The 24,558-nt window shown below is 43.8% G+C and overlaps 1 protein-coding gene across 1 annotated transcript in view; it reads left to right on the top strand.

Annotated features, from left to right (window-relative positions):
• Positions 1-24,558, top strand: part of MYO7A (myosin VIIA) — a 79,555-nt gene that overhangs the window by 37,283 nt on the left and 17,714 nt on the right. Inside the window, exons 15-29 of the mRNA XM_026034526.1 lie at positions 4,752-4,889; positions 7,571-7,729; positions 8,052-8,144; positions 9,401-9,495; positions 10,355-10,439; positions 11,364-11,582; positions 11,745-11,852; positions 12,454-12,663; positions 13,130-13,333; positions 14,307-14,483; positions 16,226-16,315; positions 17,600-17,727; positions 18,718-18,844; positions 22,336-22,455; positions 23,191-23,364. Coding sequence (XP_025890311.1) covers positions 4,752-4,889; positions 7,571-7,729; positions 8,052-8,144; positions 9,401-9,495; positions 10,355-10,439; positions 11,364-11,582; positions 11,745-11,852; positions 12,454-12,663; positions 13,130-13,333; positions 14,307-14,483; positions 16,226-16,315; positions 17,600-17,727; positions 18,718-18,844; positions 22,336-22,455; positions 23,191-23,364 — 2,127 coding nt within the window. The remainder of the gene's footprint in view (positions 1-4,751; positions 4,890-7,570; positions 7,730-8,051; positions 8,145-9,400; positions 9,496-10,354; positions 10,440-11,363; positions 11,583-11,744; positions 11,853-12,453; positions 12,664-13,129; positions 13,334-14,306; positions 14,484-16,225; positions 16,316-17,599; positions 17,728-18,717; positions 18,845-22,335; positions 22,456-23,190; positions 23,365-24,558) is intronic.

Here is a 24,558-nt window from a genome sequence, read left to right as displayed (position 1 = left end):
CAAACATAAGAAATGGCAGATTCAGTGCAAACTATGCACAATTCTTCTCAATTACCTGCCTGCACAGTATGACAGTGTTCCTTGCTAGGGTAAGAGGCCCTAAGAGGCTAAGGGACAGTGAGGGACGGAAATAAGAGGCTGGAAATAGACTGGAAAAAGTGAAAAACTAACATCAGATTTGGGGCCTTTCCCCTCAGTGAAAGCTTCATTTTGGTAGAAACTAATTAATTGAATTAAAGCAAGGGGAGGAGTTTTTGTGAAAATGTGTTTTGCTTTATGTCTTGCAAACTGTTCTCCATTAAGAGCAATGGTCAAAGGACAGAAGATATGGCCTAGGGTAATGGGGAGAACTGAAAGTGGGGTGGATAAAGAATGGAGTGAAAAGGTGCAGAAGAGCTATTTTCACATGGCAAGAGCTGGAGGGTGACGTTCCCCTCGGCTTCAGGCATGTGAACATGGAGTGAAAGGGGAAAAAATAGGAGGGAGCTTGACAAAATACAAGAACTAACACATTTTGTTTGTGAGATGCTATAGGAGCTGAACCTCGAAGACTAACAGTGTCAGGCTCCCATTTCAGTTATTCCTTCTTTTCACTGTTTGCTCTTCTCTGTCTCTGTTTTTTGTTTGTTTTTTGTTTTGTTTGTTTGTTTTTTGTTTTTGTTTTACCCTATGCTTCACGTAGTTTCTCTGTGGCTATGCATCCAGCACTTTTGGCCAGTCGCCCACACCGACGCCAAAGGTAAAATAAATACATGAGTTCCTCTGTTGTATATTCATCTCTCCTTGTCAAGGATTGCGCTTTGCTCTTGCTGCTTTATTCCTCTTTCTGTGTTATCTGCAGAGGATCTGTTTTAATTGACCAATGTGACTGCAAGCATTTTTAGGCTTGTTCAGTAGATACAGCAATATGATTTGTGCCGTGTCTTTGTAGAATTCAACCTCAAAGAGCTTCGGAGTGATGGGAATTCGGTTTGGGTAAAATCAGAACCAGCCCAAACCAAGATGATTCTTTTTTTCATGATGTTCGAGTCATTCTAATGAGCTTCAGATGAACATGAATTTCAGTTGGTTCCTGTCACTGTGCTATCATTGACTTCAGTGGGACATTGCTGCTCCACACAGCAATGAATCTGGCCTTATTTTGCCCTTTTTGGGGCAGGAAATTAGACAGCTCATGTGCAAAGAGACTTTTGGATAGCACTTTTGGATTGCTTGGAAATGCTATCATTCTTATGGGTGATTTTAGTTGTTCATCAAGTGAGAGCTCACATTTATGTCTTAGTAAATACTGAATTTTGAGGTGCTCAATCAAATAGACTCTTGGCACCTTTTTACACCCTTTCAGATGTGTCTAGTCTCCTAACTGGTTCTGATGACTTCCCAAACCTTTCCTGCTAGATATTTGGCCATATGGGCAGCATACTGGATGCTAAGGTTTCATAATGCCAGCTGTGTTACTCTGACAACATTTCCATGACAATCTTCCCTTAGCAAGGAAACTATGTTAGAGATGGACCTCACTTTTGAAATCCAGATCCTTGCATGGGGCGGAATTTTAACCCTCTTGTCTCTGCAGCATCTCAGGGTGTTTGGACTTGGAATTCCAATGAGTGTGACTTAACCAAAATGACCCAATGCCATTTGTTCCACACCTGAGGCCCTTCTCCTCTGTATTGTGACTGCAAAGTGTTCACAGAATCAYGGGCTGGTTGAGGTTGGGAGAGACCTCCAGAGATCATCTAGTCCAAACTCCCTGCTCAAATAGACTCATCTAGACCATATTGCCCACATCACCATGTCCAAATGGCTTTTAAATATCTCCAAGGATGAAGACCCCACAACCTCTCTGAGCAAACACTGAAGTTTGGTTAGGAACCTCTTGTTGGGCCCCTTTCTAGGATTGTAACTATGCCACACGCTAGAAAAATGTCCCTCTGGATTAGGATATGGTGAGAATTGTTATACAAAATCCATTGGGAATGTTCTGTTTTTTTCTTTTTTTTTTTTAGCTGAAGAGAATAGGAGATATAGGGAATTATACAAATAGCACTTACATTTCTATGTATTTTGTTGTTGTGGCCCTCATAATACAGCCTTATATTTTGTAGGTTTTCCATTCACCATAATAATCATAATTGTAGTCGCTGAGTCAAGGGTGGAACAGTTAGACTTTAGAGGTTTCCGAAGGCATAACTAGCTGTGAGCTGTACAAAATGTGAATTTAGTTCACAATAGTAGTACTCAGCATTGCTATGTAGTCTGTGTTAGCTTTGCATCTTCAAGGTCTTTTCCGCACTGTACAGACTCAAGGACAGAGACTGCCTTCTATCACATGCCATCACAGAATCTGCTGTGAGAGTGCTTCAACTTTCAATGGTCACGTGGAAGCCACTTTTTATGACTTTTTATATAACAAATGATGATTCTTGCACTGGGGCTGAGGTGAAGCAGGAGGAAACACTGAGTTGAGGGTCACTACTCTGTCAGTGCAGAAGGACTCCAAAGCAAAATGCTTTCCTGAGGCTTCACTGTGTATTTGAAACTCCAGCTAGCATCTCCTCAGGCTGCAGGGGTCTATATGCCAATGTGAGACCCAGAGAGCACATAAGTGAATGGGATGGAGAGCTGGACAGGATGAGCCCAGGCTACTCTGCTGATCCAGTGGTGACTTTTATTGAAGGCTAGATGCACGCAAAGAGGAACTGCAAGGAATTAGAAAGCTAGAGAGGCAGGATATGTTGCCTGGAACCAAACTGCTTATGAATTCCCTTTGAGGAGACCTTGGTACAAAATCTTGCATCCTTCCTACCACCATGGCTGAACAACGGCCTCTCCCAGCCAAGACCAAATTGTCCAAGACTTGACAAATAGGCATGACTTCCAGCATCGTATCTGTCCTAGCTTCTATCCCTTCTAATTGTGGCCATCCTTTTACATCATGGAGAAGTAACTGCTTACACATAACTGGTGAAGCAGCAAAGCAATATTAATGAACTCTACCCATGCTCAGACACTCACTGACACAGTCTATTCCCCATCAAATCGGTAAACAAGCCACAAGCACCTGACTCTGCAGCACTCTGYTGTTAACAGCTACATCCATTTATGTGTTAACCGTGTTAATAGTTTGTCCTAAGGAGAGGTTTGCTAAGACAGATCACTGCTAGCCCCCCATGTTCTCAAGGACGAGTGGGCCAGGGTTTTCCAGTGTGTGCATGAGCAGAGTTTCCTCTGCTCTCTTGCCTTGTTGGAATTCCATGACCACTTTCTTTGTTTCAACTGGGTTTGTCTTCTTATCATAATATCCAAACCGAGCCGTGCAAACTCCTTATTTGGGGATGGAGGTGAGATGCAGATGTTGACCATGTGTTACTAATGCCATAATGCTGTACATTGAAGAGCATGTACAGATTTTGGAAATGAAAGGAGAAATAAATCTTACCACACTGCAAAGTATAACATTACAGCCAGTGAAAATGGAGACTGTGACTCCATGCATGGGTTCGCATTTTCTGCAAAGAACAGGAAATTTTGAGGAAATGTGCATTAAAACCTCACTGGAAATACTCACTTTGGGTGTCAGGTCATGTTACAGTGGGTCCTATTTTTGCTTTGGAGAGAGTTGCAGCCTGGTGCCCAACTTCTTGTTCAACCTACCAGCAGTTCCTCCCACCCCATAAAGGCTCCCAGACCCTACCAAGACATGTGGTGTCGCTGTTTCCAATGTGTATTTCAGGTCATTATTTGTCCCTGTAGTTTAGGTCATAGTTCATTTGTAAAGCAAGCTTGAGGTTTCGTTTTGGTTGGAGCTAGTTTACAAGGATATTCTTGTGGGTCAGAGAGAAGTAGCTATTGAAGAGAAGCCTCTCCATTCTACTCAAGAAACACTTGCCCAAAGCTCAAGGCCAGATTTTTCATTTTAAGTAAAGCAGTGAGAATAGACAAAACACTCCAGATTATCCTGGTTCCTCTAAATGCTCTGCCCTTTGGTCTAGCAAATGCTCTTCTCCAAACACAACTAAAATCCTTCTCAACTTAAATCCTTTTAGTACAAACTGGGAAAGCAAATAGACCATAGCACCTTCCGGAGCTATTCCAGGAAGGAATACACTGCAGCAAACATGCCCTGACTTATCTATCAACCTACTTCAAGGCTGATCCAATAGCGCGGGGAGCAGTAGGGCTGGGCCCAACATGAGAGAGCATCCAAGGAGCATCCTACAGCAGACACATGCTCCAGATCACTGTACAGAGGTATCTGAAGGCCTGGATGGGTTCGTTTGCTCTTCATGGGACAGTAGGGATTGCGAGCATCACAGGGAGGGCTCAAGCAAAAGTTGAAAATACAGCACTGGGGTAGTGCTCCACTGCCTGCACTGGTAAGGAGGGACACAGATTTCCTCACCAGATGCAGGTGGCTTCAGGGCTCACTGCCTCCCTGCACTTTCTCTCCATCATGGGAGGTGTCAGGAGCAGATTGGCAGAGTCCAGCCTTTACAAGCAGGCAGAGGACACATCTAGGAGCCTTGAAGCCCCTCTCCTCTCCCCCTTCCCTCCGTCACCATTTGTCCATGTGGGTAGCTCTCCGTGTCTCCCCTGCCCCATTGCTGATGCACCCGTGGCCCCTCTACGCGCAGCTGCAAATCCCCAGCTCCTCCCTCTGCAGCCGGAGGCTCCCAGGGACGCGGCCAGAGGGGAAAGACCCTGTTATCCTCTCATTTCCTGAGCCAGCGCTGCTGTGGTTTTTCCAGGGAGCAGAGACAAGGAAGCGCTCGCCRACGCTGAGCAGCCAGTTCAAGCGATCCCTGGAGCTGCTGATGAGGACTCTCAGCGTGTGCCAGCCCTTCTTCGTCCGCTGCATCAAGCCCAATGAGTACAAGAAGCCCATGGTAAGTCCTGCTCTGCTCCCTCTCTCTTGTCCTGCACGTATGGAGGCTAAAATCCTTTGGGATGTTGGTGGAGCTGGGATGGACCCTGAATGTTTGGAAAAACAACCCACAGCCCTTCACGCATGGAGGCACCAAAGCTCTCCAACAATACCCCAATATGCTACCTAACAGTACCCAAAAATACTTTGCAGAGGGAGGTCATTACCCCTGCTTTTCTTCCCATGGCTGACCTCAAAGAATTCACTCTGCAGTCTTTCTCATAAGGAAAATGCCTCTGAATTTCCATAGAGACTAGTGGCCTCAGAAACTTAAAAATAATTGACAGTCAGTTAAAAGTGCCATTTTTATTATGTTTGTTTCAAAAGCAATGAAAACTCTGAGGACAAACTTTAATGATCAAAGGAAAGGAGATGGCTGTAAATCTCTGTGACCCCTGTGAGCACTCAGAGGTGACTCAAGAGCTTCGCAAGGGAAATGGGATAATAAAATGGGTTTTGAACACCCCAATCCCACTATCAGCATCTTACAGATCTAGACTCTGGTATTAACAATCACTGCTAGCTGCTCAGCACTGTTCATAAAGATAACACCTTTACAGAGCAGTTTTACTTAATAATAATTTCAGCTATTTGGAGCTATGAATCATTTTGCCCATGATCAGTTCTTTTGAACCTCAGATTGGTGGTGAGTAATCTATCGATTATCTTCATATAAAGTTAGCATCCATCAGAAAACTGAATTGTGAAAGCACAAAATATCAGATTTCAGAAAGTCTACAAATTGTTTGAAAGTTATTTTTGCTAATCAGTGAAAATAATACAGTGAGGAGAAAAAAGTCTGGTTGCTTTCTCTGAGCAATTTACTGTGCCCTACTCTGTTTTTGGTGAGTGCAAGAAAAGGCACTTAATCTCATGTTAAAAAGAATTGTTTGGATTAAYGTATAGACAGGTCTGTCCTGAGATTGTAATCTCAATAAAAGATGATTCAAGAAGATTTGAGAAATTTCAAATCAAAGCCTCGATTTAGAAAATGAGCGATGTTGAGAAATACATCCTGAACTAATGTTAAAAAATTATTCACCATGCCCAGTCTTTAAACTGCTCCTGTGCCTGGATTTCCAGGACCTAATCTGCATCTTATATTACAAGTCTATATTTGACCGGTTTTTGCAAACTGCAAGTCCGAGCTTCACCTCACTTATCTACAAGATATTCAGTGGGACATAAGTACAGGTATATGCTTGAAAGAATTGAACGAAAAGAAGTTAATCTCTGCATAAGAGGCAAGAGCGGGTGAAATAACACTGAACTGGTGACTGTAGTGCTGTAAGATATCAAATATGTTTTCTTGCTAAAAAAAGGAATATTTATTTTTGGCCCTGGTTTAATAATACAAAGGGGAAGAAAAAGCAGATAACAGGACACAGAGCTGCACTGGCTGATTGCAAAAGAGAACATTTTCTGTGAGTTCATTTTCTGGCTCAGGCTGTGAAGGAAAGTGTACTGATAGTAATAGGAAATGGGATAGTGGGAAGCGAAAGGTCAGTGGAAAGTCCTGGCTGTTTATTGTTTTACGTTATTTGAAAGCTTTTGCTTCCTTTTAAAATGCGCTTGGGGAAAAATTTATATATATTGTTTGCACTGAGATGCTGGCTTGAGTTCTCCAGGTCTGTACATCTTTCCACACTGTTTTCTGAGTATTGCTTTGTTGTTCTGTTACCCAAAAGAAATAGATGGGGTTAATTAAAAAACAAACTGTGCAAAGAAAGACATGACTGTCAGCCCATGCCAGCAGTCTGTGTAGCACGAGTGCTTTGTACACCCTGATGCCAGGAAGCAYATCATAACCCATGCACAGCAGACAGGAATGAGCCCTTCCAACTCCACGGYGTCATTTGGGAGCTCAGAATTACTTTATTTAGTCAGGGAATGTTTTAATTCCTTCAAGTACATCCGAATATTCCCATGTCATGAATGACAGCGTGTATAAAGTAATATAAAAAACACATTACGCCTGTTACTTCACCTGCAGGTTGATTTGCCCTTTGGCTTAAGAAATGACAGATAAGCACACAACACCTTTGTACTTATCTTGTTCCCAAAACTCGTATTAGGTATGGATATGTTAAGACCACATCTGGATGGTGTTGCTTTGTGCCTTCTTCTGATTCATCCAATGTGTCCTATTCTGGTAAAAGTATTTGTCTCATTTCACTCAAATCTTTTTCTTAAAATGGCTGCTACAAGCTAGTTAAAAAAGCTCCCTCTAGAGCAGGGGACATGAGCGTTTCCAGGGGGCATTTCCAGATTTATCTCTCATAAAGGTGAGTTTATAGTTTGATCTCTATGAAGGAAGCATTGCTGCCTATTTTTCCAAGGTGATGTCATGGTGCTCTCTGCTTCTCTTCCCAGTCCTCTGCAGAATTTGCAGCGCACATCCAGTTTCACAAGTAGGAATTAAAGGGGAATAAGGTGAATGCACTCAGTAGTTCCTAGGACCAGGCCCATGAGAGCCTTGGGGCCACAGTGTGAAGGTTTGGGGTGGACACCTGAATTCATTCCCTATAAAAATTCAGACTCTGCATCTTCTTATGGCTTATGCAAGCTGAGTGATAGGGCTRGGAAGCAATCAGAGAGGTATGTAATAAACCACTGTATCCTCTGCAACGTCTCCCTCCGCAGCTGTTTGACCGGGAGCTGTGTGTCCGTCAGCTGAGATACTCAGGGATGATGGAGACAATCCGGATTCGCCGGGCTGGCTACCCCATCCGCTACACTTTTGTGGAGTTCGTGGACAGGTACCGGGTGCTCATGCCCGGGGTGAAGCCAGCATACAAGCAGGTGAGTGCTTTCTTCCATGGCAAACCATTGCTCCTGGTTGGCCTCCCCAGATGTGTTTGCAAGGAGCTCCTCCAGAGGCAATGAGGCAGTTCTTGGTCCTCATATGTTACAGTGGTTTCCACCCAGGGTTTCCACAGAGAAGAGGGGAAGGAGGGTTGTATTCAAGCACCAAGGGATTGTATTCAGCCTGTTTCTCTTGCTCAGTGACAGTAAAACCTGGGGGAACTCATTAGATGGAATTGAAACCAGAAAGGCTCCTCACTGGCAGGGCTGAGGAGCAACAAGTGAGGATGGTATCTGACTCCCATCCCCTTTGTGCCAGGGCGACCTGCGAGGGACATGCCAGCGCATTGCTGAAGCTGTGCTCGGGAAGGATGATGACTGGCAGATTGGCAAGACCAAGATATTCCTGAAGGTACGAGGCTCTCCAGGTCCTGCTGTGCTATACTTCCTTTTCCACCCTGTGTGGTATCCTGGACAGGAGGAAATCCTGACAATCTGCATAGATGTTTGCACAAACTCATAGGAACACAGAAATTGTTGCATAGAGCACATAGCCTTTTCCCTCCTATGCAGAGCTGTGGCTGTTCAATCTCATTTCTCTTCACCCAAAAGGCTTGGCAACAGGAGCGAGGTCTTGCAAAAAAGAGGGACTGAGACCTTAGCAGACACGATTTCCATTCTGTCCTTGCACGATCCAARCTGCACCTCCAGCTTCCCTCTCTGAATCTGTTCAGCTAAAGCAGAGCAGCCTCACGATGCAGAGGACTCTGCAGCCCCACTAAACCAGAGCAACTCTGTCCATCCACACTCCTCTTACCTTTCAACCCTGCTGTTGTACTGCTTCTGACAAGGCTGAATAGAAGCAGAGGCTTCTCTCTAGCAAGCTCTCAGCTGTAAATCCTGACCACTTATTTCAAAATATAACCCCCAACCCATTGCCAGTGCAAACATCCCATTTCTTTCCTATAAGCTGTTTCCACTAGCCACTCTTTCCAGAACATGTTATCAAGATCTCACAGCTGTCAGGGCAGGAAGCAGAGAAATCGGGAGGCCCTGAAGGGCAGAATGAGGTCAAGCAAAGCAGGAAATGTGTGGAGTTGCCTCCGTTGCACCCAGAACAGCAGAGCTCAGCGTGCAGCAACCAGGAAAGAAACCAGGCTTACAAACTGCATCAAAAGCAACATGGGGCTTATGTATCTGAAAGCCACAGAGTAAGGAAATTCAGTAAATTCAGTAAATTCAGTAAAACAGGGAGTCACGGTGCCCTTGGGGTCTGGAGATGTTGTGGTCTTGGCTTGAGAGAGCAGCAGGACCCAAACAACTGGGACTTTGTCCCCACACTCTCCCTGGGGTTGCTCCCATGGCCAATGGTGCTAGTAGGGAGCCTTGGATGAAAAGGTAACACAATTTGTTTGCTTTCAGGCCATAAAGTGCTGCATATGTATCTTATGGCCACAATGGCGCATTCAGGAATGAAAACAGTGGGTCCCTAGGAATTATGCCAGTGAGTCTCCAGTGAGGTGGAGATATAGAGGCCTAGGATATAAAAAGTCCCAAGAGGTTTGGTCTGGTAGCCTCCCTGGAGAAGGGCTTCCTACCACCTCTCCTGACCCTTCTCCAGTGGGGAAGGAACTTCAGGCACAGATGCTGTGTCATTTTGTCCCATAGGACCACCACGATATGCTGCTGGAGATTGAGAGAGACAAAGCSATCACGGACAAAGTCATCCTCATCCAGAAGGTGGTCCGAGGGTTTAAAGACAGGTAAGTGTGATGTGTCGCTCTTCAGGTGCTTGGACAACCTGCCATGCCTGCAACTGGTTGTGGTAGCTGCTCATGTCCTTCTCTCACTGGGGCACAACTGTGGAGGAGAAAGGAGAACTTCACCTACAGAGGATGGGGTTTTGTTCCTCCTTTCTTGTACTTTGTGCTCTACAATTGCCCTACCCACAGGTTTGTTCAGGATCAGGCCTTGGACTTTACAGAAAAGGCATGTGACCAGTAGTCAGGTGCTGAGAAACCTCCTTAACATAACACTGAAACCCAGGAGAGACCTCCATATCCTACCAATGCCCATATGGTGTCCAAGTCCAGGATCAGGGCAGGCTTGGCGGGGGGGCAAAGGGGCCAACTAGAGTAAAGGGATGATGTGACTGTAGGGATAGTGTTGCTCTTGAGCCTGGCACCTTGTTGCTAGCAAGGTATCATCTCTAGTTCTCATCACGGAGAGCATCAGGCATTCAGATCCCACCAGCACYGAGAGCATGGTCCTTCACCATAGGTTTGGATCCGATTGAACTCCTCAGCCAGCTGTGACTGAAGAGCAGGGATTTCAAATCAGAGGAGTCAGTAAAGGGAGAAAGGAGCGGACTGTTCCCAGCATCTCCTGCTACCTTTTTTGGGAGCTGCTCTGCCCATTCCTACAAGCTGTAAAGCTGGTGGAGACCTAACAGAGTAATCCTCTACAGTCCTTCTCATAAGAGTATGGAGATTTGGGGGAGGATACATCAGGCAGAAGATTCAGTGTTTATCCATTTGATCTTTTCCTCTCTAAAGAATGAGACTCAAGAGATAATAACCTGTGGCCAAACCACAGAGGCAAATGACTGAAATGCCTTTCCAGGTCCAATTTCCTGAAAGTGAGAAATTCAGTCCTGATGATTCAGAGATATTGGCGTGGGCATAACTGCAGGAAGAACTACGGTGCTGTAAGTACTGGGGTGCTTCCTCACATCCTCTGCCTTCCTATGTCATGCATCCAGGCACCTAAGTAAGAGTTTCCTGGGTCCTTCCAGTTCGTTCTGCCCCATTGTGCTGAGGAGGGGTTGGGTTGGCCTTCACCAGCTGAGCAAGAAAGGGTCACCAGGGCACCAGGATTTTAAAGATCTTTTACGGGTTTCTGGAGGACTAGAAGCTCAGGAACAGCATCCTTAGATGCAGGATTAGCGTTAGGCTTAGATGCAGGAAGATCAATTTCTCCTGAAAACATACCCTGTCTACCTACAAACCTGATTCCATTGACAGTCATGGCTTTCTCTTGGTCTCAGCCTCATCCATGTCTCTCTCCTCTCTCTGTCTTAGCTGGATCTGGCTCAAGAGGAGACATCTGGCACATGGAAATGTGTTGGGGACAGAAGTGTTTGTGGCCCAAAGAGTCCCAATATCATCCTTTTAACCTGTGACATGATAGGAATAGCCATTTCCAGATGGGTCTGGACGCTTCCATGATCCAGAGCCTGAGTGATCAGAAAGACAATCTGCAAGAGTAGTGTTTAGCAGAGGAGCCAATGKCAGATTCTGGAGCTCTATGGGTACAACCCTCATGACTTGCAGCTACATTGATGTGACGAACTAGTCCTTTTGAAGCCTCTCAAGGGGAGAAATTYTGGAGGACTCAGTGGGGAAGAATCAGCCTTCATCTTCCCCAGGCTTTTAATTAGTGCAACAGCCAGAGCCCTCTGTTTCTCCACCCTCTCAGAGAACCTCCCTCCCAAAGGCTTGTCCTGGAGGTGGCTGATTCCAACCACCCTCATTTACAGCCGTGYAAGCAGTAGATTAAGGAGGGAAATCTGCTTAGTGGTGGGCAAGTCCCCCGGCAGCAGCACGGCTCCATCCCGCTCCCTTTTTTGCAGATGCGGATCGGCTTCCTGAGGCTGCAAGCCCTCTACCGATCCCGCAAGCTCCACAAGCAGTACCACATGGCCCGCAGGCGGATCATCGAGTTCCAGGCCCGCTGCCGGGGCTACCTCGTCCGTAGGGCTTTCCGACACCGCCTGTGGGCCGTGCTGACCGTCCAGGCGTACGCCCGGGGCATGATCGCCCGAAGGCTCTACAAGCGCCTTCGGGGAGAGGTGAGTACCACGGAGAGAGGTTGGTCATGGGGAATGGCAGGGAGAGGRGCTATGTGTGTATTTTGGCATCATGTGCTCATGAGATGGGTATTTAAAGAGCGCAGAAGAGTTACAAAAAGCAGTAGATGTCCGTTCAGAAGAGCTCTTGTCTTTTTTTCCCAGTATCATCGGCGCCTGGAAGCAGAAAAACTTCGGCTGGCAGAAGAGGAACGACTCCGAAAAGAGATGAGTGCGAAGAAAGCCAAGGAGGAAGCAGAAAAGAAACACCAAGTATGCTGTGACTGTCCTCTTTCTGGGTCTCTCCTGTTTTTCAGGGCCTGGTTCTACCCCTTGGAGGGAGAAATGCCAAAAATATCTAGGGGATTTCTGCCCTGCTTGAGCTATTTGTATTTAATTCACTAAAGCCCTCTGTGCTCTAACTAGGCTGAAGCTGCTCCAGAATTTCTGATCTGCTGCACAGGAATGCCAGAGATTCTGTTTATTATTCGCTCACTTTTGCTACTGTATGAAGGCTGAAGGGAGAACTGGGACACTGTGTTGAGCAAAGTTTGTTATATATATGTATTTTATATGTATTATTATATATGTATATATTATGTATATATATATGTATATATTTATATGTATTATATATGCATTTTAACGAGGGATCAGAGATTGTGCTTAGACCAGATACCATAAACAGGAAATAGAGAGGGATAAATTATTATTCTCCTTCTGCAATTAGGAAACTGAGAGTTGGGAATGTTACTGATTTGTTCCAAGTCACGTTGCTGGGATAATGCCCTAACTACAGGCTAGTCGGCATTTCTTAAACCAGGCCTTGCTCTTTGGAGAGAKTAGTTTAGTCACTGCAGCTTTCTTCTTCTAGGTACGCCTGGCCCAGCTGGCCCGTGAAGACGCAGAGAGAGAAGTAAAAGAAAAGGAAGAAGCCCGTCGGAAGAAAGAGCTGCTAGAAAAAATGGAGAAAGCGCGCAACGAGCCCGTGAATGACTCGGACATGGTGGACAAAATGTTTGGATTCCTAGGGACAACGTCTTCACTGCCTGGCCAGGAAGGACAAGCACCCAATGGCTTCGAGGTACTGCAGAAATGCACAGGTCTGGCAACCACATGGAAAGCATTAGCAACACATTGATGAATCAGCGGGGATCTGAAGGCTTCTTTCTAGGCCAGGCTCTTCTGCATGGGCACACCCTGGGACAGTGGACAGGGATGGACATGCAGTCTGCAATCCTTCCCTGGGGCTGTCATGGGGATGACATGCTCACAAGTCACATACTCACAACATCCAGCTTAACCCTCCTTTCCCCTGTGCTGGGAGTGGGGCCATGCTCAGTGCTTCTCCCTGGGGATGTTGCTGGGCACAGGAACAACCCTTAGGACCTYGCCAGGAGTGCAGATTTGTATTTCACTGCAGCGAAATACAATATTACACTGCTTTCAGCCTCCTCCTTGACTGAAAGCAGGCAGACAGAAAAGTCAAGGAAAGGGGTAGATCAGTATCCAAAGCCAGGCTGCATATTTGACATGTCCTTCCCTGCCAGGATCTCGAGCGAGCCCAGAAGGAGCTGGAGGAAGAGGACCTTGATGCAGCATTGCCTCTCCCCGAGGAAGAGGAGGAAGATCTCTCGGAGTACAAATTTGCAAAGTTTGCCGCCACATATTTCCAGGGCACGACAACACACACCTACATCCGTCGGCCTCTCAAGCAGCCTCTCTTGTACCATGAAGATGAAGGAGACCAGTTGGTGAGGCAGGGGACAAAAGCCCCTGAGCTRGGTGGGATCGGTTGGAGGAAGTCTAGGGAGCCCTTCACCCAAAGACCACCAGTTTGCCTCTGGGATAAACTGGTGTGCTCAGAGGCTGATGGAGAGTGCAGCAGTGTCAGCATCATTAGGGTTAAGAGAAGAGTTAACAGAGGAGGAACTTCAAGAGCAGAACTACATTGAACTTGCATGGCTRTAATGAACATCTGTCCATCATATTGACCTCACATTGGTTCTCCTTTGCAGTTTGGTAGGAGTTGGTCCACTGCCTCTTGATAAGGGTGTTATCTCCTAGCCAAACCCCAGCCTCCTCACACTGTAGAGTGCGCAAATACAGTAGTGGTGGTATGAACACTGTGCCTGAATCTGGTGGTCCTTGCTGCTAGCCCAGCTGGCTTCTGCTCACAGAGATGATGTACAGAATGCAGACAAAAAGYAGACAAAATGATTGTGTGAGATGCAGGGAGGTGCCATCCTGAAGATGGATGGGGACATCGCAGTGACAACTGGGACATGCTGCCAAGGTGCAGGCACATGGCTGGAGCATAGCCACAGACAGCTGAAGATAGTTTTGGAAGGGTGGCAGAATTATATCCTCCCAGGGTCCTGCAGTTTTTTTTACCTGCTCTGCCACTATCACACTGCTGACTTCTGTAGTCACATGGCTATATAACAAGGCAAAGCAATACTCATTTCTACTAGGGGAAAAGGCAACTGTGTTTAGTAACTGCTCTTAAGGCTCTTCCTTTCTTAGTCCCACTTCATGCTTTCCATCTGAATTGAAAAGGCCATCATATGATTTGCACTAGTCCAGCTCTCATAACTTCTCATTTATGTCCAAATGACACTACTTTGCACTCTTAAWGCTCCTCTTCCTGACAGATTCCATATGACTTGACCACCACATCCACTGTTCTCCTCATAACTAATGAAATTAAACTTTTCTTTCAAACAGGCAGCCCTTGCTGTATGGATCACTATCCTCCGTTTCATGGGAGACCTCCCTGAGCCTAAATATCACACAGCCATGAGTGATGGTGGTGAGAAAATCCCTGTGATGACCAAGATCTATGAGACTCTTGGGAAAAAGACCTATAAGAAAGAACTGCAGGCATTGCAGGGAGAAGGAGAGGTAATTGATACCGTTGTAAACCAATCAATATTATTATTAGGTGGTGGATATTGAGATGTGTCTGTAAAGAAACTACATATGGGGTTTGTTGTATTTATCTATTTTATCTGTGGTTATGCTATGAGGGAAGAACTGCCTCTGTGTCAGATATTGGTCCTGTCCCTCATTTGTCACAGGGATAACTGAAGGGAATCTGTCCTAGGGCTCTACTCTCATTTCTGCTCCCCATAGGGTAGAAAGACACAGGAGGGGAAGCACAATGTCTTGTGTTCTCAGTCTCTCRTTTGAGGATTTTGTTTTGATTTGCCCTGGGTCAGAGTGGACAAAATTAAAAACGTGCCCTTAATCTTGCAGCAGGAAATAAAGAGTCACCAAAAGACTGAACTGTGGAAATAAGAAAAAAAAATCCACATTAAATCCTCAGTGCTCCCTGGGATATTGTTGCATGCCTTTGTCTAGATAAGACATTGCTCTGGATAAAACAGTCGGTACCCCTGAAATGCTTCCATCYTTAACCTTTAATTATAAGCTTTATTTAACGGGGAAAGATATTGTCTGCTTTTGGAATTTTCTATATGATACTGTTGCATTTACAGTAAGATTTTTGTTGTATCATTTGGACAAGCCCCTGTGCCACTTGCAGATGTAAATTGACACACGTCCTAGTTTTCTGAAGACAGTGAGATCGTTCAGTACTTTCACTTAACAGAAAGAAACCTATTCTGGCTTCTAATTTCATAAAGATATGCACCAGGATTAAATTTCCTTCAATTCTACCTATCATTTATTCTCTGATTATAAAGAAAAAAAAGGCTTATTTTATTTTGGCCAATTGAGTCATCAGGTAGTACAGAAGAGAAGGAAAATTTAAGCAGTCATTTGTGTTTATGGTTGCATCTGTTCTGTAGAGTGCACAGCAACACAGACCTATCAGACAACCCTGAGCCTGATCGTATAGAAATCCAGATTTAGAGTACTGATTGAATTTATATTGGATATAAAACATTACAGTTTCAGGACAGTGCTGATCTGGTTAAAAATCACAGTCATTTCAATGCTGTTAAAATGTTCAGAGGAAATCTGGTTTAAAAAGTGAAGTGATTTTCCATGTCATTCTAATCCCACAGCTATCATAAAGCTGCTGTGAAAGCAGAAATTCTACAGGAACATTTTATTGCATCCATTATTATTGCTGTGTAATCAGTGCCTGGGTCTGTCCCATGTCTGTTTTGTCCTTCTGGGAGATTTGATAAAGCACAGAGCTGAGATTAATGATGATAAAACCATAAAGGAGAACGATACTTGCCCATAAATCTCTGGCTAGATGACTTCCAACTCACAAACCTGTGGTGCAAATGGCACCTCAGAGAGTGATCCTGCTCATTTATTTGTTGTGCAGGAGCAAGAGCGAATGTTACAGCAGTTATAGCAGAACAGGATGGACGTGGTTTTACTAGGATATAGCCACTTAACAGAAGTTGGCCATTTCTTCAGATTTCCCAAAAATGTGGTTTTGATCAGCGTGAGGCTTACTGGGGAGTAGCCAGATGCAAAACTGAGGGACAGATCTGTGTTATCACAGCACACAGGAATGTGGGTCAAGAGTTTTTGTTCCCACCAATGTCCCCTCCTGCACCTGGGATCCCCAGGGATCCTGCTCCTCTTCCAGAATCCTGGGGAGCCATCTACTCGGCAGCACTCAGTGCTTTACTGCATTTCTCTTCTCATCTCTTGCTTTGCAGAGTACTCACATTGATGGGCACAAGAAGAATAGTGTGCGGCACAAACTGGTCTCCTTAACACTCAAGAAGAAATCCAAACTGACGGAGGAGGTGAGAGGAGACGCTTGGCCGCCTGGCAGCACAAGTGCCGTTGGATTGTCTGCAGCCCTCTCTGACTCTCTTCTGCTTTTCCCTAGACAACATAGAACCAGCCCTCCTCTGGGTTTGGCGCTACCTGTCTCTCTGCCTGAAAGATTTAAGGAGTGTTTAAGGGGAAAGGTTGGCTTCCCGTGTCTCCTTGAGTCATTCTGCACCTCGCACCGGCCTACCCTCGGGTCCCGTTCTCCATCCATCCAGCACCTTCCCTCCCCTCTTTTGCAGTCCTCCATCCAGCTGCCGATACCTCTCACCCCTCTGTGATGGTCTGAATGTTACCCCTGCTTTTAGCTTCCTGCCCTCCTCAGTGGCATAAGTAGCAGAGATGGGGTATCCAAAAGTACTTGTCCATCCCCTGCCTCTGCTCCCACCCAATGCCAGTGGCAAAATTCCTCATGGTCACCATTAGCCCAAGGCCAAGAGCTTTTGAATATCCCATCTTGAAAGAGTGAGGACTAATAAGCTATTTGAGAGGGGATGAGAGAAGTGGAAAGACATGGATTCGGTGTTCTTTTACACATGCCTGGTCCTCTTCAGGCATCATCTCACCTGGCTGTAGGTGCTTAAGAATACAGAAATCTGAGTTTGCCACCTTTATTATTTCTAGAATCAGTGGGGATAAATAGGGTCTGGTTCTTCTTATAATAAAGTAACTGTAAACACACTCTAGAAATGCCCCTATCTCTACAGCAGCTCTAAGGCCAATGAGGCTAGCTCAGACTGGTAGGTGGATGTGTGCCATCCCTGTTGTCACAATGAGCACCATGCCTATGTGTTTTTGGCTGCATCACTAGCCTGGGAATAAGGTCTTTTTTGTTAGTTTTAAAGGTTTTAAAGGTTCTTTTTTTTTTTTTTTTTTTTTTTTTTTTTTTAATACAAGTGAGTTAAAGGCCCAGACCTTCCTTGACAATAAGCCAGAATTATTCCAATTACCCTTTCCCAGCTGCAGGTCTTGCTCAGGGCTGGGATGCAAGGTGCTCTTGTAAAGAAACTGAGAAAAGTCCAGGCAGATGAGAGTAAAATAGACTTCATATTCCCCTATATGTGCTTCAATAAAGCCAATAAAGCCAGTAATACCCTCATCACTTGTGAAGTGTTAGATTCAAGCACTAGAGTCCTTCCAAGACCTTTCCTGGCAGGACGACAAGTCTTCCTGGGGGAGCAGGACACATGTGGGTCGGGGGCGGGGGGACACAGTGACCATCTGTACTGAAAGAGAGCACTGTATCTGGTTGGCAGGTGACAAAGAGACTTCATGATGGTGAGTCCACGCTCCAGGGTAATAGCATGCTCGAAGACCGGCCCACCTCCAACCTGGAGAAGCTCCATTTCATTATTGGTAATGGCATCCTCAGGCCAGCATTAAGGTTAGACATCAGGACGAAGGCATAAACATGCCGTGCTTTTCATGTCTTGTTCATTAAACTATTCCTAACCAAATGTTTGTGCTAGCATGTGCAGCTGAACAAAGCTCACATTCTTCAAGCCGTGCTGTCTAGTATGGGTCAGACTGTGTCAATTGTTAGTTTACATTTCAGGCCTTGTTGAGAGCCCCTGGAGGAAGGCTCAAAGATTTCTGAACGTGCTAGTACTGGATTGATTTATAACATTTGCTTTTGTTGTTCATTGCTTGTTGCTTTCCATTTAACCATTTAGATCTGTTTTTCTTGTGTAAATATTTTTAATGAGGCACTCAAGCTTATTACAGTTGGTAAATCAAACATCCAAAATTTGCCAAGTGCCAAATTAAGGGTGACTGCTAACCTATGAGTTAGCTCAGTCATAGCTGCGTGTAACAATGCAGTCTTATTTATGTGTTTTCATACATTTTTCTGTCATACCAGTCTTCTCATGCGAAGATAACAGGCACYCTCATCTGATGAGCAGCTCTTCTGCTTTCAATTTAATCCTCTCAGTTCACCATGAAACCCTTAGCCTTGAKTTTTGACAGTCTAAAGCCAAACTAAGGTTAAAGCCAAAAGTGGGTGTTAATTTCCAAAGTCGAGATACCTGTGACGATCAGAGGATATTCCCTTATAGGAAGTCAGGATAGACTCTCTTATCTTCCAAAAGTGACATTCAGCTGCTAAACTGCAAGGCTGTCTTTTCCTCTCTCTGAGTGCTATTGACCAACTGTGTAGATTCCCAGCTGAAGCACTGGGAAAAGCWTCACTGTTTATAAGCTACAGCACTGGTGATTGGTGGCATTTTAGACACAGAGTGATGAGCAGAGAAACCATCATTATAATATCTTCACTGTTCGAAAATGGATTTGTATTTATCACATGCAGATGGAGCCAGGCTTTATGTCCGTTCACCATGTGTGAGCACTAAACGTTCTCTGATTCTTGTTGCAGGGATGAAATCTACTGTCAAATCTGCAAACAGTTGACCCAGAACCCTTCCAAAAGCAGCCACGCCAGGGGCTGGATCCTGATGTCCCTCTGTGTGGGATGTTTTGCTCCTTCTGAGAAGTTTGTGAAGGTAAATTGCAAGTGATATTTATCTTGAAATGTGTCTACTGATACCTTATCTTTTCCATCCTTATTACCATCCTTTCTCATGGGTTTCACAGTAAGGGAATCCTGTTTCTTGTTACTTTTTTGTCAGGAATTGCAATAACATAAAGGTCATAATCAGAAAGAGAAGTAAGAATGTAACACAAGTCCAGATTAGGTGAATTAGACAACAAATTCAGATGAATCCATCTGAATTGTAGATATATGAACATGATCAAAATGTGTTCAAGCAGTCTCTACTAGGAAAGTAGAGAAGTAGTGCAAGTACTTTTAGGAAGTTACAAGTAGATTATACACATCCAGAATGTATAATTTTCTCTTTTCCTGTCCCTTGGAAGACTAGTTTCCATGCAGATATAAAACTCTGCATTGAAATGCAGCATCTGTTGCATTTGCCCATGTGATTTCAGGCATGTATTCTATTGAATCTGTCATGAAATAGTGCTATAAAGTTGGTTGTAAGTATAATTTAATGTAAGAAATTGCACATAGAAAAGGAGAGTAACTTGCATAGTTGCTTTCTACAGGCTGGAACTTGTCCTGCTGATTGTTATATTGGCAATGTCAACTCTTTAAGTAGCCTCATGGGAAATGACATATAATATGTCTTCTCTTCAGAAGCACTATGGACCAGGAGGACAAAGATCAGCAGGAACTGCTAAGGGGTTGAGACTCCTGAAAATCAGATTGTTGTTAAGGATTTTCTTCCACTAGAGCAAAATTTTTTTTTTTTTTTTTTTTTGGCCTGGATATGAACAACTGAATGAGTTACACAGCTAGAGCCTGGCTAACACCCACAGGACTGCTCAAATTAATCCCATTGGGTTGGCAGCTGGCTTGGCACTGTGTCTTTGCTTTGCCATGACATGACAAAACTTCCTTTGAACCTCTCAGATTTTTTTAAGACTGCCATATCTGCAACTGCTCCCAAGCCTACTGCAGCTCAAGACTTTCCATTAATTTCTATAGATACCAGATCATATCATCTGTTCCTTAGTACTCAGAGAGCTGAAGCCAAGAATAGAAATTCTTCCTTCATCCCAGGCCCTGTCACTGGGAAATATAGTAAGGCAGATAAGTCACTGGCAAAGTAGCAGAAAATTAAATTATGCCTGGAAATGAGATATGAGAAAGCATGTTAGAGGAAATAGTGTGGGTTTAAATCTTCAGTAACGGAAGCTTATTTTAGGAAAGCATGGCATTTTTTGGAGATCATTTTATGAATTACTCTGAAGACCTGAACATTTACATTTGCCCTCAGTTCTAATCAGTGCTGAAATATGGGATAATATTCTAGAAGTCTCATATTAATTGTGGGCAGTAGGTAAGCCTTTTTACCCCTTGGGACTGTGGGGTATTTACACCACCAAATTTCAGATACTCCGGAGGGCAGTTCTGAGACTGTAAACCAGACTTTTCCCTAAATCTCCTTCCAAAACCATTTCTGTGTCCCATGGACAACTGTGGTGACAGAGGCTCAAGTCTGGGTGTCCCTTGCAGCAAACCACATTGCAGTTATTTGCCAACATGTGGCATGCAGGYAGTGGGAACCTTCAGAGCTCCTCCAAAATCACTATGGTTTTCCATAGGGATGTCATCTTGCATTATCAATAGGAATATTTTGGGAGAAAACAAGCTCCAAGGGAAATGTTAATCTGACCTCCATCCACTACATTCCCATACAGATTCTTTTTGTTTGTTTCCTGAAAAGCAGAGGAATATTCAAAATCTGATCGATTTCAGCAAACTTGTCTGTTTTGAAACTACATATTTTAGGCAACCTACTCCAGTCTCTTTTGGGCAATTCCAGGCCTCGTTCTCCTCTTCTTAATCTATCATTGTCATGTTTGCAGATGTTTGCGGTCAGCCAACATCTGATTAACCGTGAATTTACAGACTTTATCCACACGTTAGCTACCCATGGATGAAAGATAAATGCATGTATGGGCTGGATGTAATTGCCAGCCAGTTAGCCAGCAGGTATTTTCATAATCTCATGTCTTTTACCACTGATGCCCAGACTGCTCATTTAGCAAGAGTTGCCTACCACTACTTTAACGGACAGAAAAGCACACAAGAAAATCAAAGGGTATTGATTTTTATTGAAAATCAAAGAGTATTGATTTTTATTGAAGCTAAATATTTCTTAGCACTTSCGTCCTGTGCCCTTCTCCATAGTGAACGTGTACTGTGGATGTTGTATTAGATGTCTGATTGCTTTTTGCATGAAACATTTATCAGGATTGAACTTTCATAGTGGAAATGTTCCTGAAAAAGAGACTAGGGATTTCAAGAATCTTATACCTGGAAGTCWTTCCATAACCTTGTAAAATGTCAGTTAGGTAGAAAAAAACATTTGAGACAGGTTTAGTTAATAGTGGGGCAGTCTTCACTATGTTTTGTATATGGCTGCTTCTCAACACGAAGGCCATACCATGACTCCTATATATGCTAGAAAGCTCTAGTAAATGATATATTAAACAGGGGTCAAGGTACATTAGCACTCTAGTTCTTTGTACCTTGCTTCCAAATAACAATGGACCTTGCTGGGAAGGTTCAGTCGCAAAGGGAACTTAACTGGAGAAACCTAAAAAAATATGTGAGTATATGATTCATTCATTAATTAAAGTACATTTTTATACAGCATTAATTGTTTGCAATCACTGACATTGATTGAAATGCACATAAATAGCCTGTATTATGTTATCATTTATTATTACTGATTAGAATATCTCTACAAGTTGTGATTGACAGAGATGTGTTATCTATGTCACTTCTTTGAAAGATATRGTTTACATAACTATTAGTCTTAGCTGCATTTTAGAGATATTTGGCCATGATGTTTATGAAATATTTTTAAGTATATCCATCATTTTCCAGAGTTCCTTAATTATATATTTTTCTACAATAGAGTGGCTGTGTTCTGAACATATAATGAAGTACTCCAAATTCTGGTTAAGGATCTTTGAAAATATACTTTTAAATAAAACTATTTAGGATAGTTGTAAAGTACGTTTTTTTGCTGGTAGCTAAGTACGTGAAGAGTGTATTTGCCCCTTTATCATAGCTCACTGATCTTTTTCATTCACTCACATYTCTCTGTTGTATTCTCAAAAACATTTTATATGGGTTACCTTTAACATACAGATACTGAAATTAATGGCTGTAACAAGAACATAAAGTCAACTGCCCTGGCTTCTATCAAAGATCTGTCTAGCCTGGTATCTTATCATCTCTACCAAGGCCAATAATGTACAGTATAAGAACAAGGCAAGTGCCCAGTCCATCTTCATCTCTGCTGGCCTCCAACAATGTGAGCTTTGAGTTTAGCACTGCTTTTAACAGTCACAGCAAGGCTTTTCTTCAATAAATCACTGATTTTTTTAGGGGGGATCCTTGGAAATGTTTGGTCTCTACTGTTGATGGTCTAATCAATGCATTCCTTATTGCAAACAGTATTTAAGGAACTTCATCAATGGAGGYCCCCCTGGTTATGCTCCCTATTGTGAAGAGAGGCTGCGGCGGACGTTTGCCAACGGGACAAGGACACAGCCACCCAGCTGGCTGGAACTGCAGGTAAGAGCCTCCGTCCCCGTCCCAGCCAGATGGAGTACAGGGTTTGTGCCTTTCCCTATGACATGAACCCTGTCTTGTAGAACAGACGGTTGCATGACAAAACACATATTTCTCTCAAAAGCTTTCATTTATTTCTAAAATATTGCATTCCTTATTCATCCAGGCCTTGCTCCAGAGCATTTTGAAGATATCCCCTTAGGTTACATCCATATTTGTAAATTAAATGTGCTTGAGCATGCTGTCAGGCATTGAGGCCAGCTGGCACGGAGCAAGCCGTGCGTATCCTAGGAAGCCTCTTTCCACATGAGAGCGGCTGCAGGCAAAACACCTGCTGGGAATGGTCCCTGGAGCATTACAGCTGCCTGGGGCTTGTTCACAGACAGTAGTCGTTGGAGCAGGCCCAGTTTATGCCATAGTTTATAGTTTGCTAAGGCAATTTAGTTGCATAGAGAGTTTTGTCTCAGTGCCCAGCAGCACTCCAGATGTGCTTGGGTTTCCTAGGCTAGATAGTTTGGTAACTGAATGGCTTAAATAAAAACATCTGGGACTTCCAATTGCTTTTTCTGGCCAACCATGCATTACCTTGCTGAGGATTATGTTGCAGGAGTATTGAAATGCAGCCAGTCCAATGACTCAGGGTTTACCATTGTTGTGGGAGGAAGGAATACATATATAAATAGTCTCTGTGGGGTTGAAATTCATATGCCTTTATAAAGCTTGACTTAAATCCTTTAGGCAACCAAGTCCAAGAAACCCATCATGTTGCCTGTCACTTTTATGGATGGGACAACAAAAACCCTGTTGACGGACTCTGCAACCACTGCTAAGGAGCTGTGTAATTCTTTGGCTGACAAAATCAGCCTGAAGGATCGATTTGGGTTTTCACTTTACATCGCACTGTTTGACAAGGTATGTCTTGAATTACATTATTGGCTATTCCTATAAAAGAAAGGGAGATTCTCCTTGATACCACGTCTTGCAGAAGGTGGAAAAACCCTGCACTCCAAGGAAACAGCAACCTCAAAGTCAGGAAGAAACATTTCTACAGTGCAGGTGGTGGTGTGATTTTCACAATAAGAGTAGCTAAACACAGAAACAGGGACACAGAGGAACTATGAGATCTCCAATCTTGGATGTGTTCAGGAGTCAGCAAGACAAGGCAATGAGCTACCTGAGATGGAGCTTTGAGCAGGGGATTGSACCAGAGACTTCCATATGTCCCTTCCAATCTACTTTATTCCTTGATTCCATACTCTTAAATCGGGAAGAATAATTTGAGTTCAATATTCAATTAAAAAAACAGTCTGGATTTTTATGCATGGGAGCAACCACATTTAGTGTGCAWAGGAAAACTGGTGATTGAAATTAAATTGTTAAAATGAGCTAAAACCCATGTTATCATGCCTTCATTGGAATTTATCCCAAGCTATTTAAAGTAAAAACATATATTTGTTCAGAAATTCAATAAAAATTAAGTGGTATGCGAATGAGAAGGGAAAACAGACCTAGGGTGAAACTTCATCAGATAAGACAGTGTTTGCAATTCAATGAAGCAGAATTATTCCTATAGCTGCTGTGTAAGAAGGTGGAGTGTGTTCTCCACTCTAAAAGTGTCCACCTCTGCCTGTGGATGGAGAATGAAGTGGTTTATACTCTCGTCATCTTGGGCTCTTTTGGGGAATATGTGACCATTCATTTGGGAAGTTCACTCTTAGATGACAGAATCCCTGTGACAAGCCACAGGAACAGGAGAGAGATGATAAATAAGGGCTAGCTTTCTCTTCTGGATTCGTTTGATGCTTAGTATGGTTGGATCCAAGTCTGTGAGTTTTAAATAGGATGTTTCAAACTATCTTGTGAGTAAACAGTAATTTATAGTTGGATCTTTGGCTTTGATAATTCACATAATTTTCTTCTTTTGTTCTGCTCTGGAAAAAARGTCTTAAAATAGAATGTAGGTGCTCTACAGTGGCATTTCTCTAACTCGGCCATGTTGGGTGTTTGGTGGAAATAAACACTTCGATTTTGGGGGGTTATAAAGGAGATTTAGATGAGTGTCTCAGATGCAGATAGCTCTATGTAGAGATGTAAAGGCTTAGCCAC

Source organism: Nothoprocta perdicaria, unplaced genomic scaffold (genome assembly GCF_003342845.1).
Source record: "Nothoprocta perdicaria isolate Ctin4 unplaced genomic scaffold, notPer1 scaffold_146, whole genome shotgun sequence".
In the NCBI taxonomy this organism is placed as follows: Eukaryota; Metazoa; Chordata; class Aves; order Tinamiformes; family Tinamidae; genus Nothoprocta; species Nothoprocta perdicaria.
The sequence above is the reverse complement of the archived record's forward strand: the minus strand, read 5'-3'. Positions and strand labels throughout refer to the sequence as shown.